We start from the raw sequence: 16,978 nt of genomic DNA, 5'->3' as shown, positions 1-16,978 counted from the left end.
AGTAGTGTCGATAATCCCATTTCTCAGTAGCTAGACATCACAGATGGAGTGAAGATTAGTATTTTCAAAATCATCTTGCAACAAGTAGTAGAAAAAGAAAGTGTAGGAGAAATGTTTAAAAGTAGCATTTTTTTTGAGATGCTGTCCTTCTTAGACATTGAGCTTATAACCATTAGCCCATTTATCCATCCCACCAACTAAGAGTTAGGAATCATGCTCCCCACTATACAGATGAGGAAATTGAGGCTCGAAGAGGATGAGAAGACAGAGAGTGAATAGGTCTCCTTTTCTAAAGCCCTCTCCTCTCCCACACGCTCACCACTTTATGTGGACTTGTAACCTCAGGGTGATACACTAAGTGATTGTTGCCAGTACCTGGTCTCAGCAGCAGCTTTGGGGTGAATCATCCTCGTTAGGAATTAGTCTAGAGTCACAAGCAATGGCTCATGCCTACAGCCTCTCTTGTCCAGTTAGCAGGGACCTGGAGGCACTAATGGGAATTTATGTTTCTGGCTTCCTGTGGCTCTGCTGATGAGGTCCTTTCAATGAAAGAGCAGTGCCTTTAGTGTCTTCATGAAAAATGAGATTACTGATTTCCACCCAGCTAGCTGCATCCAAATGTTGCTTTTACTTTATGAACATAGGAGCACCTTGTTCTATGCTCATCAGAGGAGAAGCATTCTTCTCAAGAAGAAAGGGATTGAAGATATCAATCAAAGACTCAATCAGAAATCTAATAGAATGAGGAGGATGGGCAGAGAAGATTTGCTGGTGATAAAGATCTTCGACTAATTTATTAGGCCTCTGAGCTTCCTTAGGTCTTTAAATCTGTAAAATGGGAATAAGAACACATGTATCTGAGAGCTATTATTCTTCATTTATTTAGAAAACATATAGAAAGCACCTGACCTAAAAACCAAGAGGGTTCATAAAATATGAATACTAATAATCAAGGCTATTACTTGTGAATAATTATCATGTGCCAGGTATAGAGCTCATTTCTTTATATCAATATTTCATGTAAAGCTCAACACAGTCCCATTTTTCAGATTTTGAAATTGAAGCTCACAAAAGTTAAGTAACTACCTTGTAGAGCAGGAATTTGAACCCAGATCCACTCAGTGCTGGTACTCTTAAACTCTACATCATTTTGCTTCCCAACCTGGGGCATATATGTAATAGTCATGGTTTTTACTAGATCAAGAATTTATACAGCCCTTTCCATGTGCCAGCACCATAACCTTTCTAGGTTCTGCTATTTACTTTAGACAGTCTGTGATTTTCCTGAAATTGCTTGCCAACTTGTGTAGGTGTGACCGATTTCCATAATTATTCTCATATTCTGAAATGGATCTATAACCGGAAAAGACAAAAAAACCCTAGAATAGATGATACTAGGCTTTGCAGCAATCCAGGAGTATATGACTATAAAAAGAACTGCTTTTGACCTACAGAAACCTGGAATCTGGAGGGAACTTAAAGACTCATACTTGGGCAAGAAGGAGTAAAGAATTCTAAGCAGGTACAAACTGATGGGGTATAAACTGATGCTGGGAGAAGGAGTATCAGGGAGTTACTTCTTGATATGTAGCCATGTGGGGCTATATACCTTTCAAATAAACTTGTGGCCAAGTACACAGCATGGAAATCGTGAGAGATGAATGATCCATGTGGCAATTTGGTCTATTTAGCAATCATGTCCCATTAGATTCCTTGTCGATCTCATTGATTGTGCAGAAATGAGGCATCAGGATGGCCAAAACCTAAATAAGTTACCCATGATAATTAGTTTATTGACTTCATGGAGATATGGTGCCTGTTTTTTGTTTTTTTTGTTTGTTTGTTTGTTTTTGTTTTTTTAAAGATGATTGGGTCAGTTCTTACCTTCTTCCTAACAACTTACCTTAGAATTAAGCTCTCCTTTTGCACTGTCAACAAAGCATTTTTAATATGCCTCTATTATATTCCAGAGACATTCTGTCTTGTCTTATGTGTACCATTGTACACATCTGCCACTAAATTGTAACTGAGATCGCTGAGAGGAGAAACCACATGCTTTTTCATTTGTTCATTATTTTCTTCTCTTTCTTATAGAGTTTAGCTCATAATAGGTGCTCAATAAATGTTTACTAATTTAAAGTTATTTGAGCTGTCAAATCTATTTGTTTTGACTCATATTTGTTTATTGTTGCAGAATATACACAACATAAAATTTAACACTTTAAAATGATTAAAATTTAGTGACAGTACATTCACAATGTTGTGCAAATATTCTTACTATTTCTACTTTTTCACAATCCCCAAAACAAATTCTTTACCCCCTAATTAGTTATTCCCTATTTCCCCTTCCCTTCAGACCCTGATAACTACTTATCTGCTTTCTGCAGATTAGTATAGATTTGCCTATTCTGGGTGCAGTCTGCCCTCTATACTCTTGAGTTCCATGTCTGTTGGGTTCTGGATCTGTGGCTTCAACCAACCAGATAGAGAAAATTTAAAAATTAATAATAATAATAATAATACAATAAAAGTACAAAAGTCAGTACAGTGTAACAACAGTTACATAGCATTTACATTGTATTAAATATCACAAGTAATCTAGGAATTATTTAAAGTATAAAAAAGGATATGTGGAGGGTATCTGCAAATACTATGCTATTTTATATAAGGGACTTGAGCATTCATGGATTTTGGTATCGGGGGTGGTAGGAGGGTGGAATTCTAGGACCAATCCCCTGCAGATACCAAGGGATAACTGTATTTCAAATCAATGGAATCATACAATATGTGGCATTTTGTGTCTGGCTTCCTCCATTTTACATTTTCAAGGTTCGTCTATGTTGTAGCATGTATCAGTACTTCATTCTGTTTTATGGCAAAATTAATACTTCATTGTATAAATATACTACATTTTGGTTTTTCATTCATCAGTCAATGGACATTTAGGTTGTTTCCACCTTTGACTACTATGAATAGTGCTGCTATGAACATTCATTTACAAGTTTTTGTTTGAATGCTTGTTTACAGTTCTTTTGAATATATACTTAAGGTAAAATTGCTGAATCATATGGTAATTAGGTTAAAAAAAGATTTGGTGTAAAAAATACATGTATTTTGTGGCAGATTTCATTATTACATTATTGTGCATTTCCTCCAAGAGGATTATATACATACAGTGCATTTCCATGTGACTGGCAACACTGCACTGTGGGAGGCTCTGTGACTTTCCATTTTAGTGGCATTGGCCTTGGCCATGTGATTTGCTTTGGACAATGGAATGTGAGAGGACACGGTACATACCACATTTGGGCAAGACACTTTAGGAGGCATTGTCTGGCATAGCTTTTGCTCTTTTCCGTTTATCATGAGAATGGCATATTCCTGAAAAAGCCTGCACCTTCAGCCTACATCTGAAATGAAGAAGACATCTGGAGCAGAGCCAAAGCACAGCTTGACACAAAATATGAGCAACAAATCAACCTTTGTGGTTATGAGCCACTGGGATTTTGAGGTTATATGTTACCACACAGTAATGTAGCAAATACGCCCTAATATTAAAACACTGGATTAAATAACATAAACCACATTTATTTACTGCAGGACTTCTCGATGCCTTGACTGTGCTAATGTGTATTATGAATCTAAAGAGGTGAATTAAGTACAGAGTTTTCTGAATGTATTTGGGTCTGGGCATATTTGCAGATTTGTGATTCTGTGGTATACAACTTGGCAAATGCTGGACCATATATACTATTCACGTTCAATCCTGTACAAAATAACTTTCCCAAACTCCTCTATTCTTATAAAAGTTAGAGACATCTTCTTTTTTGTTCCTATGCAAACTCGTGCATATGTATGCGTATATTTTATTGTCATTGTACATTGATAAATCTTTTTTCTAGATTTATAGAAAAAGAGCCCCATGAAGGGCTAGTTTTTTATAGAAACTAGAGCCCCATGAGGCCATAAACCATGTCATCTTCACTTTTTGTATCTCTATCATCCAGTATAAAATTGGCTCAATAAAGTGGTAAATGAAAGGACTTTCTTAATCGATTCTCAATTGAGTACTTTTATTTTTACATACCTACTATGATCTAGCACTGGGCTTGTTACCTTGGAAAGGCTGCAAAAAAAAAAAAAAAAAAACAGTTATTGTCCTCAAGAATCATAACTTATAGCAATGGATCCATAACAAATTATGTGCTGAAGTTAGTGGTCAAGTCTTTTAGCACCATTGTTCTCTTAAGAATATTTTTGTGTCTATGTATTTTTTTTACTCAGATCTTTCTGAGCACTTGTCTGTAACTACTGAGATGAAATTTAAAAAGCCTCAAGTCTCAAGCTGTAATATTGTAAAAGAAGATACAGGTTTTGTTAATGAGGGATGGCTGTAGAGATGGGGCATGCTAAACATAGAAGACAGAACCACAGTCCTCTCTGAAACACATTCTGTCTAAATTTACCTTCATTCAAACATGTACTCTGGGTACTCAATAATGTGCTAGATGATGGGGAAATGGTAGATGAAGGAGCTGTGTTTTGCATTCAAGAAGCTTATAGAGTAGGAGAGACATGAACATGAGCACACATATGATACTGTAAGTGTCCCATTGGGATTTGAAATATGTGCAAGGTGCTTTTGGTTGCCAGCAGAGAGGCTACCTGAGACCACATAAGACATTCCAGAGAAAGCAATAGAAAACAGGGCAAGGTCAGAAAATGATGTCACTTAAACAACTACCCTATACTAAGAGCTCCACATGTGCAGTTTATGTGATTTTATTTTCAGGTTCATTGACATATAATTTACATACAACCAAATATACCCTTTTGAGGTGTACTCTTCTATGAATTTGATGAGCGTATTCAGTTATGTAACTCCCACCACAATCAAGATATAAAATATCTCATTTAATTTTTACACTAGCTTTATGAAAGAAGCTCTGATAAGAAAACTGGGGATCAGAGAAGGTAAGCCTCTCAGCTTCTTCAAGGTCAAATAGTTAGTGAGAGCCGAAGGCAAAATATGAACAGGAGAGAACTTGGCATGCTTGGAGAACAGAGACAATGGTACGGCAGGATATAGATTTAGAAATATATATATTTCTAAATCTAGAAAAAAGATTTATAGAGAGCCGAAGGCAAAATATGAACAGGAGAGAACTTGGCATGCTTGGAGAACAGAGACAATGGTATGGCAGGATATAGCAAGAAAAAGAAGGGAGGTGGGTAAGAGAAGAATTTGAAGACATCAGCTGATCCAGGGATCAGGTAGCACAGACCCTTACAGGTATCAGATTTGGTTTGTATCATGACTGCTATGAAGAAGCTTATATTTAAATTGAACCAACCTCTTCTTAAAGATTCAAGAACATGTTCATGTTGAAATTTTATGAAATCGAAAAAAAAAGTATGCTGGCCTCCTTATCCTTGGTGATTTCGTAAATTAAACTATATTATCTTTTTTTGAAGTTAAAATTCTCATTTAGAAGTCCCCTGGCCCAACCCCTCTAATCAGTGTAAATCCTTTTCTATTTTCATTTATTTATTTGTTGTCTTCTCTCCCTCCCTGCAAGGTAGGTTACATGACAGCAAGGATTGTGTCCTTGCCTTTCCTCGTTCCTTGTCTTTTCTCTAGAACCTAGAATAGTGTCTGCACATGACAGATGCTTTATTGATCTTTGCTTGACAAATGAATGAACAACAGCACAGAACAGAATCATAGAAAAGTCAGGTTGGAAAAAATCTTTATGGTCATCTAGTAGAAGGGTTGGTAAACTTTTTCTGTTAGGAGCCAGGTAATAAATATTTTAGGCTTTGCGGGCCACATGTTCTCTGTAGCAACTACTCAACTCTTTTATCTGCATGACTGTGTTCCACTAAAATCTGTTTATAAAAATAGACTGCAGGTCAATTTGACCATAGTTTGTCAACTCCTATATCTGTTAATATAAGCTAGGTTATGTTGTGCTAGCAAACAATTCCTGAATCTCAGTGGTTTGCCAAAGTGAATGCTTATTTATTCCTTATGCTACATGGTGGTCACAGTTCTACTGTGATTCTGCTCCTCCAATGGCCCCTATCTGGAACATCGTTGGACTTGTGAAAAGAGAGATTGATGAGGTCATATGTTGTTTTCTATAGCTTTGTTTGGAAAAGACACACATCACTCACATCCATATTTCATTGGCCAAAACATGTCATGTGAACCCATTTAAGTTTGGAGAGTGGGGATGTGTAGTTATCTTGAAGAGGGGACATTATAAGAAGGAGCATTGAATGTGGGTCAATGATAACTCACCCTACCACCTGCCATCTGAATCTTTGGTGGAACCAAGATTTGTTTCTGCCATGTCACCTTTCAAACTCTGCTTCCACACTTCCAGTGTTGGGGAGTTCTCTGCTACCAAAGCAACCTGCTTCATCCTTTAAAACATCTGATTGCTGAAAAGGTGATTTTATCATGCTGAATTCCATATACCTGCGTCTTTCACCTAAGGATTCCAAATCTTCTTAAGATCCTGCAGAACAGATGATTTTATTTATAAACACAAAAGATTACTCTAACCAGGAGGGGGCATTTCCTAATTCTTATATCAAGGAAGCAGGAACCCACTCACCAACCCCCAGGTAGCTGCCTTTCTTCAAATTCCAGAGTGTAAATGACCCATCACGGAGACAGGGCTGAACTTCTGAATGAGATCATAGCCTTTTCGCCCTTTCTGCACAGTTTCACCCGGTGAATTATTGTCTTATTTTCATTCCACTCCAATGAGCTGTCAGCGATGGATACTGTAATTCACAGCAATAGAAACACAAACAGATGGGTAATTGACCTGCATGCCTTCATTACACTGGAGTTCAACATGGCTGTTGGAGCCATAAAGTCCTTTATCTGCCAGTCTGAAATCCCTGGGCTTTCACAAGGAAGGGGATCAGGCTGACTTTTTACAAAAGGTACAGTCCTTGTTGTTGTTCTCCTCACCTTGTGCATTTCAGAAATGGACAGAATTTGACAAGCAGAACTTAGCGGTACAAGACAACAGCTGGGGCTCCTATAAAGCTCAGAGTTATCTACAGGGGGTACATTCTGATACAAGAACAGGATAGAAAAATATTTATATTCAACTAAAATACAGCCTGTGTTTTTTTCCTTCTTCCCTCGGCACTGTAAGAAATCGTGTATTTAATATCTAATGAAATAGGTCAGAAAAGAGCAAATCCATAAAAAATACTACTGTATTAGATAATTAGGATATAGAATAAAAAAAAATAAAGCTCACCAAAAACAACCTATGACAATGCATGGTCTTTGCCTTGAATAAGAAAGACTTAGATTGACCCAAATTATGCCCTCTGCTATGTATGGCATACTGAGTTGACTTTCTTTATCTATTCAGACCATGCTCATGTTTCAAGATTCAACCCACATCCCACAGCCATTACAAAGTCTTCCATATTCATTATTTCCAGGCCTATTTTCTTTCATCTTCATAATAGATCACTGACTTATTCAATATTTGACATACATTTATAAAAACCTACTATGTGCCAGACACAATACTACTTTTAATGTTTTAATAATCAATCAAGGACTGTCTTTCCCATTCTTGAATTTTTTTTGCTTTAGTTTTGAATATCTGAGTAACCTCTCTGTTTCCTTAGGAGGTAGGAAGCATGCATTAAACCTCTTCTTTATTTCCTCCAACAATTCCTAATGTACTACTTGTTAAAAGAAGGAGAAACAGGGTGAGTTCCTGTCAGTAGAAGAGCAGAATCAAAGTCAGTGATGAAGATTGGGCTGTAATCTTCAGGTCTTAGGTTCACCTTCAGCTTCTGTTGATTGGATCTTCTTTTCCAGATGTCTTTTCCAGATATTCTTCTTTCCCCAGCCTCACAGAGCATCGTCAGTTGAACCAAGTGCCTGTGCTAGCAATATCATCAATGTTGTTGAAGCTCTCCAGAAATCCAACTTGAGGGTCCCCTGAAAGTTCTTCTGTTACTTGAGTACTCCCAGTGGTTGAAACTCATCAACACAGTGAGCCCCATTTTTTCCTGAGTCTCAGAATCCCTTCTTGTAATGAATAAAGATCTTTCTTGTACTATAAGAAATGCTATTTCCTCTAAGGAGCTCACAGATTTCTGCTCTGTGTCATCCTTCCCTTCAGAATTTTGATCCCTCGTGTGCAAGAACTCTCTCTTCTTTTCTAGGGAACTTGTAAGCAAACAAACAAAAGAAGATGAACCTTAGTCAGAAAGAAATGTGAAGGCCAAGTTGATTGTCAGCTGGAAGGAGTTCTATACCCGTGGCCTTTTCCGTGTTCTTCCCGCTGTCTAGACTACTCTTTCTGTGGATCCCTCATCCCCTAGCGTCTGTGTATCCATTAGGTCTCAGCTTAAATGCTACCCCTAGGAGAGTAGTGGAGAGTGCTTTTAACACCCCTAATCCATTCCATGCTGAGTTAGTTGTTCTTTCCCTGTGTTCCCTGAAAAACTTTACTTCTCGTAGAATACTGGTTTCATTGCACCCAAGCATCTCTCTCTCTCTCTCTCTCTCTCTCTCCCTCTTTCTTTCTCTCTCTCTCTCTTTCTCTGTCATTTTCTCTCACTAAACAGTAAGACCTACAACAAGAGGGAGTTGTCTGCCTCATTCACCCTAGTATCCACAGCACAGCTGCCTGGCACATAGTAGGGCTTCAGGAATATGTGTGAAAGAAGGGAATCAGAAAGATGGGAAGAAAGGAAGGAAAGATAAATGGGAAGAAGGAAGGATGGAAGAAAGGGAAGGAAGGAAGGAAGGAAGGAAGGAAGGAAGGAAGGAAGGAAGGAAGGAAAATTCATAGAAGAAAAATGATGGAGTAATTAAAAACAAGGACCAGTAATAATTATTTTAATGCTGATATGAGAAAATGCATTCTTGGCATGTTTTATACTGTCTCAAATGGTGCTATTCAAGGAGGATTTTTCAAGAAGGGTTCAAGTTTGGTCCAGGTAATGAATGTGATCTGATATCTGGTGAAATGGGGGGAACGTAACATTTGTTGAACACTTAATTATGACAGTGTCTTGGTCTGCTCAGACTGCTGTAACAAAATTTCACAAACTGGGTGGCTTACACAAAAGGAAATTATTTGTCCCAGTTCTGGATGCTGGGAAGTCTAAGATCAAGTACCAGCAGATATGGTGCCTGGTGAGGGAGGGACTGCTTCCTGGCTTGTAGACAGCTACAAGCTGTCTCTTCTCCCATCTCTTCCTCTTCTTATAAGGGCACTAGTCCCATCACAAGGGCACCACCCACATGACCTCATCTAAACCTAATGACTTGCCAAAGTTTTCGGCTCCTTATACCATGGCATTGCAAGTGAGGGTTTTGGCATATGAATGTGTGTATGCAGGGGATGGGGAGCACAAACATTCAGTCCATGGCAGCCGGGTTGTGGCTTAATTTTATGCCTTTTTTCTCTTCATTAGTATACAAGGAGATTGGGATTTCAACCTCACAGGCAAAAAAAAAAAAAAAAAATCCCTGAGTTCCAGGGGGTATAAAACATTGCCAGAGGTCACACTGCTGGAGCCACCACAAGGGTTGTAAGCCAGGTCATCCTCGAGTGTGTCAGAACTCAAGTTGAATTCCTAGATTGGAGTCCTGTTTCTGTTACCTTAGTTGTGAGACTTTGGCCAGGTCACCTGATTTTTAAATTCTAACACCCCAGAACCCTCATGAGGCACCTTTCTTTTCATCTTGGAGAAGGAAGTGTTTAAAATTCAAAGTCAACACTTCCTCCTTGCAGGAGGAAGTGTTTGAAGTTCAAAGTTCCTTTGACTGTCAGGGTGCAGTTACTCATGCCTGTAATCCCAGCACTTTGGGAGTCCGAGGTGGGTGGATCACAAGGTCAAGAGCTCAAAACCATCCTGGCCAGCATGTTGAAACCCTACTGGGGAGGCTGAGGCAGGAGAATTGCTTGAACCCGGGAGGTGGAGGTTGCAGTAAGCCGAGACTGCGCCACTGCACTCCAGCCTGGTGACAGAGTGAGACTCCATCTCAAAAAAAAAAAAAAAAAAGTTTCTTTGATCAACAAATGAGTGCCTGGAGCCTATGCTGGGCTTGAGCTTAGTTTGGTCCCTTCTTCCCTAGAGCCTACTCTCTAATGGGGATGATAGAAAAAATATTAAAAATAAAACAAATTCAAAAGATAGTTTCAGCCAGGAATTAATCCTATGAAAAAAATTGAAGATGCCTTTTAATGTGAGTCTGGGAGAGTCTGGATTACAGGACAAGGGATCAAGCAGAAACCTGAGGAGAGAATATTTGGTGCACAGGGAAAGGCAAGTGCAAAGATTATGGGAGTAACAATATTGATGTATGTATTGCAGGTACTGAAAAAAGGGCAGGGTTTTTCTGATGTGTTCTGAGTACAGAAGAGAATATTAGGAGATAAGAGGAAGGAGGGAGGCAAGGAAATAGAGATATCCCATCACGTGACACAGAGAAAGAGAAATAATATCTCAGCACACAAAGGCTGTATACAAACTACAAAAAATATTGTGAGATACACCTGTCGAAGGTGAATTGAAAGGAAAAAGAATGGGGCACAAATCAGGAAAAGAGAAGGGAGACATCTTGGGTGTTCCCACATATACAATGCCCACACACTCTGCAGAACAGTGAAACATTCCATTTTAAATTATAACAAGTTTTTTTAATATATAAAAGATTGGGAGAAAATATTCCATATGTTCAGTGTGGGTGAGTTGATGTTCAAATAAAACTCTCAACTATTGCCTGCCTAGGTTTTCTGAGGCAAAATTTATATGCTTGGCAATAACAGTAGCCCTTTTCTCTCTCATTTTCTCAGTTTTCTTTTCTCTGTGTGTGTGTGTGTGTGTGTGTGTGTGTGTGTCTGTGTGTGTGTGCATGTGTGTTGTGTCTTTGGGAACTGTGGGGACAGAATATTTTACCCCAGCCAGCAGCTGTATATCTTTCAAACAGTGGTTTCACAAGCCAAATCACCCTCCAAATTATTTATGACTCCCATTGAAGCAGGCAGGATTCAGGCGCCCACGTAGGAGGTCAGCACTGGGCCTCTTTGTTGGACACAGGCCATCAGGAGACGACTCTGGCTGTGACTGCTGTGTGAACCTCCGCTGCCGTAGAAATGGTTATGTAACTTTAAACAGTAATGACATTTTGCAGAAAAGTGCTTTTTAATTGCTATGTCTTCATTATTCTCTTTCGAAATTGCCCAGGAGATTCTGCCTCCAAGACAGCTCGGCATGTTCTGAGTTTCCATTTTTAAAGAGCAGCCAGTTTTGTATTTTAGCTGCTCCCAGAAAACCCCCAACCCCAAACTTCATCTGTTTTCAGTTGCATTAAATGGGGTAGGTAATACTGCCTTTTGGATCCTTGCCAAATGGAAAAATGATTTGACGCAATTTTCTATAAATGCTCTCCCCAAATTCCTTTTGAGCTGGGACCAAGAATAGAATATTTTATCCCCTACAGAAGGAAGAAAGAAAATGATGAGCAAGCTAGAAAAATAGAACTGAGAATATAGTCTGTAGAGTTCCTTTAAGCAACAGAAACTTAACCCCGATCCATACACCCAGTTGCCTATGGGGGATTGGGATCAGCTAAAAATAAATTTGGCTCTAGAAGAGAAAATGGTGATATAGATAAAATGACTCAATAATGCACACTCTGAAAGAATCATAGACTCAGTTCAGAAGGGACTTTATCGCTTGATTTGTTTTACCTCATGTGTGTTTTGGTATGTATGTTATGCCTTTGTACAGTAGCCCTCCCAAACAGTCACTCAAACCCATATGGACTCATTGCTCATCAATGTGGAGCTCACTCAGTCTCACAGCAGCCCGTTGTTAACTGTATAGCTTAATCTGCTAGAATCCCTTCCGTGCATATTGACATATACACCTTTCTCAACAGCCCTGTCACCAATGCTGGTTCAACAGGCACAGAATTGTAAATGCTGCTGCTTATCAAAGCTCTGCAAATATGTGAAGACTGGCTTTTGATTATACACCCACACCTGTTTTTCCTTTATTAATCCTGAAGGTTCTGTTGAACCTTTAACCACTTTAATCAGAGGAGTGGCATCATCATCAATATTGTCATCGTCGTCACATCAAAAATAAGAATAGACAACATTTATTGGTTGCTTTCTATGTGCCAGGAGCTTTTCCAGATAATTTGCAGGCATCCTTTCATGTAGTCCTCTCAGTAATCCTTGTACGTAGATACTAAATGGAACCTTACAGACAGGCTGAATATTTTGCTTTAAATGACTTAGGTAGTAAGTAGAGGAGCCAGTGCAGCCATGCCCGGGTTTTTACTACAGCGTGTGGTTTCCTGCCATAAGGCATGCTGGAGGGATCATCTTCTTCTTTTCCACAATGTCCCTCTGAAAATATTATCCTGTAGCTGCCATGTGAAGACAGGTTGAAAGGATGGGGCTTATTTAAGTATATATAAAACCTGAAGAAAATGGAAAAAAGATAAAAATCTAGAAACAACTGTGAGTAGAAAATGGAAGAAGTGCTGACCTTGTTCAGCAAATCCCTGGTGGGTAGAATTAAGGAGAGTCCCTGAAGCATAAATGAGAAAAAAATAATCCAAATAAGAATACAGTTCTCTTTTACACAGTGAGTAGTAGAACTACTACCTCATATTGGAAGCTAAAACTGCAGCTCCAAATGAGGTGGAGAGAAATGTCCTAAGCGAAAATGCCCTAATGAATTAAGTTAGCCCAGATCTGTCCTTTTCTCTGGGCACCACAGACAATAGTGATTTTTCATAGGTACCAGAGTAGTGCTCATGCCCAGATAAATCCTTCTCTATCGCTGGCTCTCTGTATTAAGACTTTGAATATTCAAGTATAAAGAGAAGATCATGAGATGTAATCCAGAGTGCTCATCCTATAGCCATGGGCTGGTCACTTCCTATTGGTGGACCATGGCTTCCTCACTGTTAGAGCAAATTATCTAATGATGCTTGTGTCTAGTGATGTGTTAGTTTTTATGCTACAGTGGTCCTAGTAAATTATATCACTCTGATTATGTTACTCATACCCTTCAAAACTACCAATGTGCACCTATGATCCACAGAATAATATCCAAATTCCTTGGTGTATAATAAAGCCCTTTGCACACTGGCCTCTGTCCCTCTCTATAGCTATTTTCTACAGCATGAGCACATCCATTCATCCAAGTTCATTTCTTCACTAGGAATTTTCAGACACATGATGCCTTTCCTCTTTTAAGAATGTCATTCTTGTTCTTCTTTTAACCTAGTGATCTCTTACTTGCTTTCCAACCAGCCCAAATTCTGTCTCCTCTATGAAGATTTCCCTGCTATCTAAACAATGTTATTTGTAGTCTTCTGCTGTTCAGTTGCTTCATATGGCTGTCTTTGCTATAGGTCTATAAAGCCATGTTATGATGATGTGTGTCCATGTCTATGCCTGCTGATTATATTGTAAACTCCCCAAGGGCAAAGATTGTGTCTTTTTTTAAATCTCTATAGGCCTAGTACCTAGCTCAAGACTTGTGTTTCATAAATAGGGTTTACAAATACTTAAGGAAAGCAATTGAGGAAATAAAGAATAATAAACAATGATGTTATATTTTCAATAGGAGTTTTCTCCACAAATGGAAAAGGTATATGCCATATGTGGCTCTAGCCTCAGTCCTACCATAACAGAATAGAGTGCGCCTTTCAGAGATAGCCAAAGCCATGACCTGAGAAGTTTAAGTAAAAGTGATGCAACTGGAAGCCTCACTGATAATGCCCTGTCTGGATCTAGGTTAGCTCAGAAATATATTGGTTCCAATACAGAGGGAGAAATGTAGCAGCTTCAGATTCCTATGTATCACCTTTGGAAACTGTTAATGAAACACCTTTTTTTAACCTTTCTGTTTTCCCTTCTTGCTATTCTCACACAGGTCTTCAGATAATCTTTCCTCAGTATCTGCAAGAGAAGTTTGTCCAGTCGGCCTTGAGCTATATCATGTGCAATGGGGAGGGGGAATACCTGTGCCAGAACAGCCAGTGTCGATGCCAATGTGCCGAAGAGTTTCCACAGTGCAACTGCCCCATCACGGACATCCAGATCATGGAGTACACGCTGGCCAACATGGCCAAGTCTTGGGCTGAAGGTTATAAGGACCTGGAGAATTCAGGTAGAGAGTCTCACTCAGTGCCACTGCATGAGTGGCCTTGAGCCAAGTCTGAAAGGGAGCTAATCTAACTGGAATTAGGACTGCTGTAAAGGAAAGTTCAGTGACCCTGACTCTTTCACTTTGGAGGGTCCAGATGCAAGTATAATAGTTGTCACAGAGCAGGCACTCAATAAATCTCCACTGAATAAAATTAATGAATAGCATAATCCACTTTGTGGTCATATGATGTATTGTTTCTGTTGTACCCAGAAGACAGAAAGAATAAATCTGCATAGGCAGCCTCTGGAGAGGGAAGAGTCAGAGGTAGTTGTATTGATTCCTTGGGCTGCGTATGTGTGTGTGGATATTTGTGTGTGTGTGTATATGTGTGTGTGTGTGCACCCACATGCTTCTGTCCATCTCTATAAATAGATAAACATATCTCTATGTGTGTATATATATATATGTGTGTGCATATACATAGATATAGATTTCCAAAGAATCTGCAGACTATCAAAGCTCAAAGTCACTTTTTTGCTAACTTGTTATTTTCTGCCTTTCATAGTTCAGAAAAATGAGTTTCAGGGGAGGAGAGACAGTCACCCAAGCTCCTAAAGTGGATAAAGTCCAAAGTAGGATCTCTGCCTTCATGGATGTTTGAGTTTTGTTGGAAAGCCAGGCATTAATTATGTAACCATGCCAGTGATTAGGTAATGTCAAGGATACATCTGTAAAGAGGGAGGAACTGCTGTGAACAAATGATGTAGAGTTGGGGGTCAATGTAGTTAAGGAAGACTACCTTAAAAAAGAGCGGAAATGGAAGTATCTGACTATGGTGCAGATATGAGAAGGTGATTGCAGGTAGACCAATGGGAGGCACAAAGGGCCTAGGAGAGAGATGACCATGACGTGGGTTAAGGAGATGTTACAAGTTGTAAAAACAGGAAATGTGCAGATATGCCAAGATATTTAGAAGGAAAAAATGGCAGAGCTTGATGTTAGATTGTCTACAAAGTTGAAGAGAAAAGGGATATTGAGGTGATATTCAGAAACCTCCTTTACATAGGCATGTTAGACAACTTGATAGATGTTGATATCCTTCATTGAGCTAGAATACCCTGAAAGATTTGGAAAGAAGACCATGTGCTCACTTTTCTATAGGATAAGCTTGAGAATCCTTGAGACTTCCAAGAAGAGATACCAAGCAGGTACTTAACATATAATATGTGCTCAAGTACCTGTTAAATAAATGGACTCATGCATAGAGCATTACTGTCTTTACAACAACATTATATTTCTTAAATCTGTTATAATAACCACCTTAAAGGAAATGGTAATGTTTCTGTATAACAGAGAAGGGAACACCTCTTCTATAATCCTCCTTCAAGACCCAGTGTTTTCCTTAGGGTTGCACAGTTAGTAAATGGCAGGATTGGAAATGGAATTTCTGATTCCAAATCTAGTGCTCACAGCAGCTTTGGTAACTTAATTTTACTTTGTCCCCCAGGCCTGAGGTGCCCTCATCTGATAAATGAGAAGACATGTTTGTGTTTTTAATATTTGAATATATTCAAGTCTTTAGACAAGAAATTATTTGATCAAGCAAAATCTTACCTAGGAGCCACTGTGTACCACAGATAAAAGCAGAGTTCTATGGAATAGCATTTGAAAATAACTGGTTTCCGTGAACTCTAAGTCCTAACCCAGCTCTGGGATCCCAGAACGCATCAGGAATCCTGCCCTTACAGTGCTGTACAACTCAGATGGAGCTGTGGATGCCTTATAACGACACCCATTAGTGCACTGAAAATCCTGGGAGCCCATAAAAGCGAAAAGTTCATGATGGCAATGTAGTATGATGATTATTTGGCGCTAAACAAAGGAAGCATTTGATAAAATGCTTTTCAAAAGATTTCACTGATTACTAAAAAAAAAAAAAAAACACACACACAAAGAAGGAATTTAGGCTATATGCACAAGGGGTAAGACTCTTTAGCATACAATCCTTATTCCCAAGGAAAAGAAACCACTTTAAGTGGGTGTGTGAGGAAACACAGAAAACTGAGATGCTGCTAAATAAGCTGAACAGGCCAAGAAAATGATTTATGTCACACTTTATCCCCAAAAGGCATACACTCCCTCTAGATTTCCTGTGCTTCTCTATTTGAAATGGTTTTACCCTTTAAGACAAATCCATTCATCCATATGTGCATCAGTCTTGTGCATATGAGTTTTCCTTTGGTCCATTTTTAGCCCTTAACCTTCACTACTCAGCCCACGTGATTTGGAGAGATTAATGACCAGCCCAAAGTAAAAGGCATTGGTTCCTTGATGGCTATGGAGTGTGGGTGGCCAAATAGGACCTAGTTTCCTACACAAATGGCAGTCTACATCTCCTTGCTGGGGGATTGGTTGGAGTACCTCTACTTTTATTCAAGAAAGTTGGCCGGGCGCAGTGCTTCACTCCTGTAATCCCAGCACTTTGGGAGACCAAGGTGGGCGGATTACGGAGGTCAGGAGTTTGAGACCAGCCTGACCAATATGGTGAAACCCTGTCTCTACTAAAAATACAAAATTAGCCGGGCATGGCGGCACATGCCTGTAATCCCAGCTACTCGGGAGGCTGAGGCAGGAGAATCACTTGAACCTGGGAGACAGAGATAGGAAGGAAGGAAGGAAGGAAGGAAGGAAGGAAGGAAGGAAGGAGGGAAGGAGGGAAGGAGGGAAGGAGGGAAGGAAGAAAGTTAGAAAGATGAAGGAAGGAGGGAGGGAACGAGGGAGGAAAGGAGGGAGGGAAGGA

At 39.3% G+C, this 16,978-nt stretch overlaps 1 protein-coding gene across 1 annotated transcript in view; it reads left to right on the top strand.

The window, feature by feature from the left end:
• The window catches only part of BRINP1 (BMP/retinoic acid inducible neural specific 1), a 206,334-nt gene that overhangs the window by 149,960 nt on the left and 39,396 nt on the right, over positions 1 to 16,978 (top strand). The window contains exon 6 of the mRNA XM_017889683.1: positions 13,963 to 14,199. Within this exon, the coding sequence (XP_017745172.1) occupies positions 13,963 to 14,199 (237 nt within the window). The remainder of the gene's footprint in view (positions 1 to 13,962; positions 14,200 to 16,978) is intronic.

The sequence above is a fragment of the Rhinopithecus bieti genome, unplaced genomic scaffold, assembly GCF_001698545.2.
Source record: "Rhinopithecus bieti isolate Rb0 unplaced genomic scaffold, ASM169854v2 scaffold_19276, whole genome shotgun sequence".
Taxonomy (NCBI): Eukaryota; Metazoa; Chordata; class Mammalia; order Primates; family Cercopithecidae; genus Rhinopithecus; species Rhinopithecus bieti.
The sequence above is the reverse complement of the archived record's forward strand: the minus strand, read 5'-3'. Positions and strand labels throughout refer to the sequence as shown.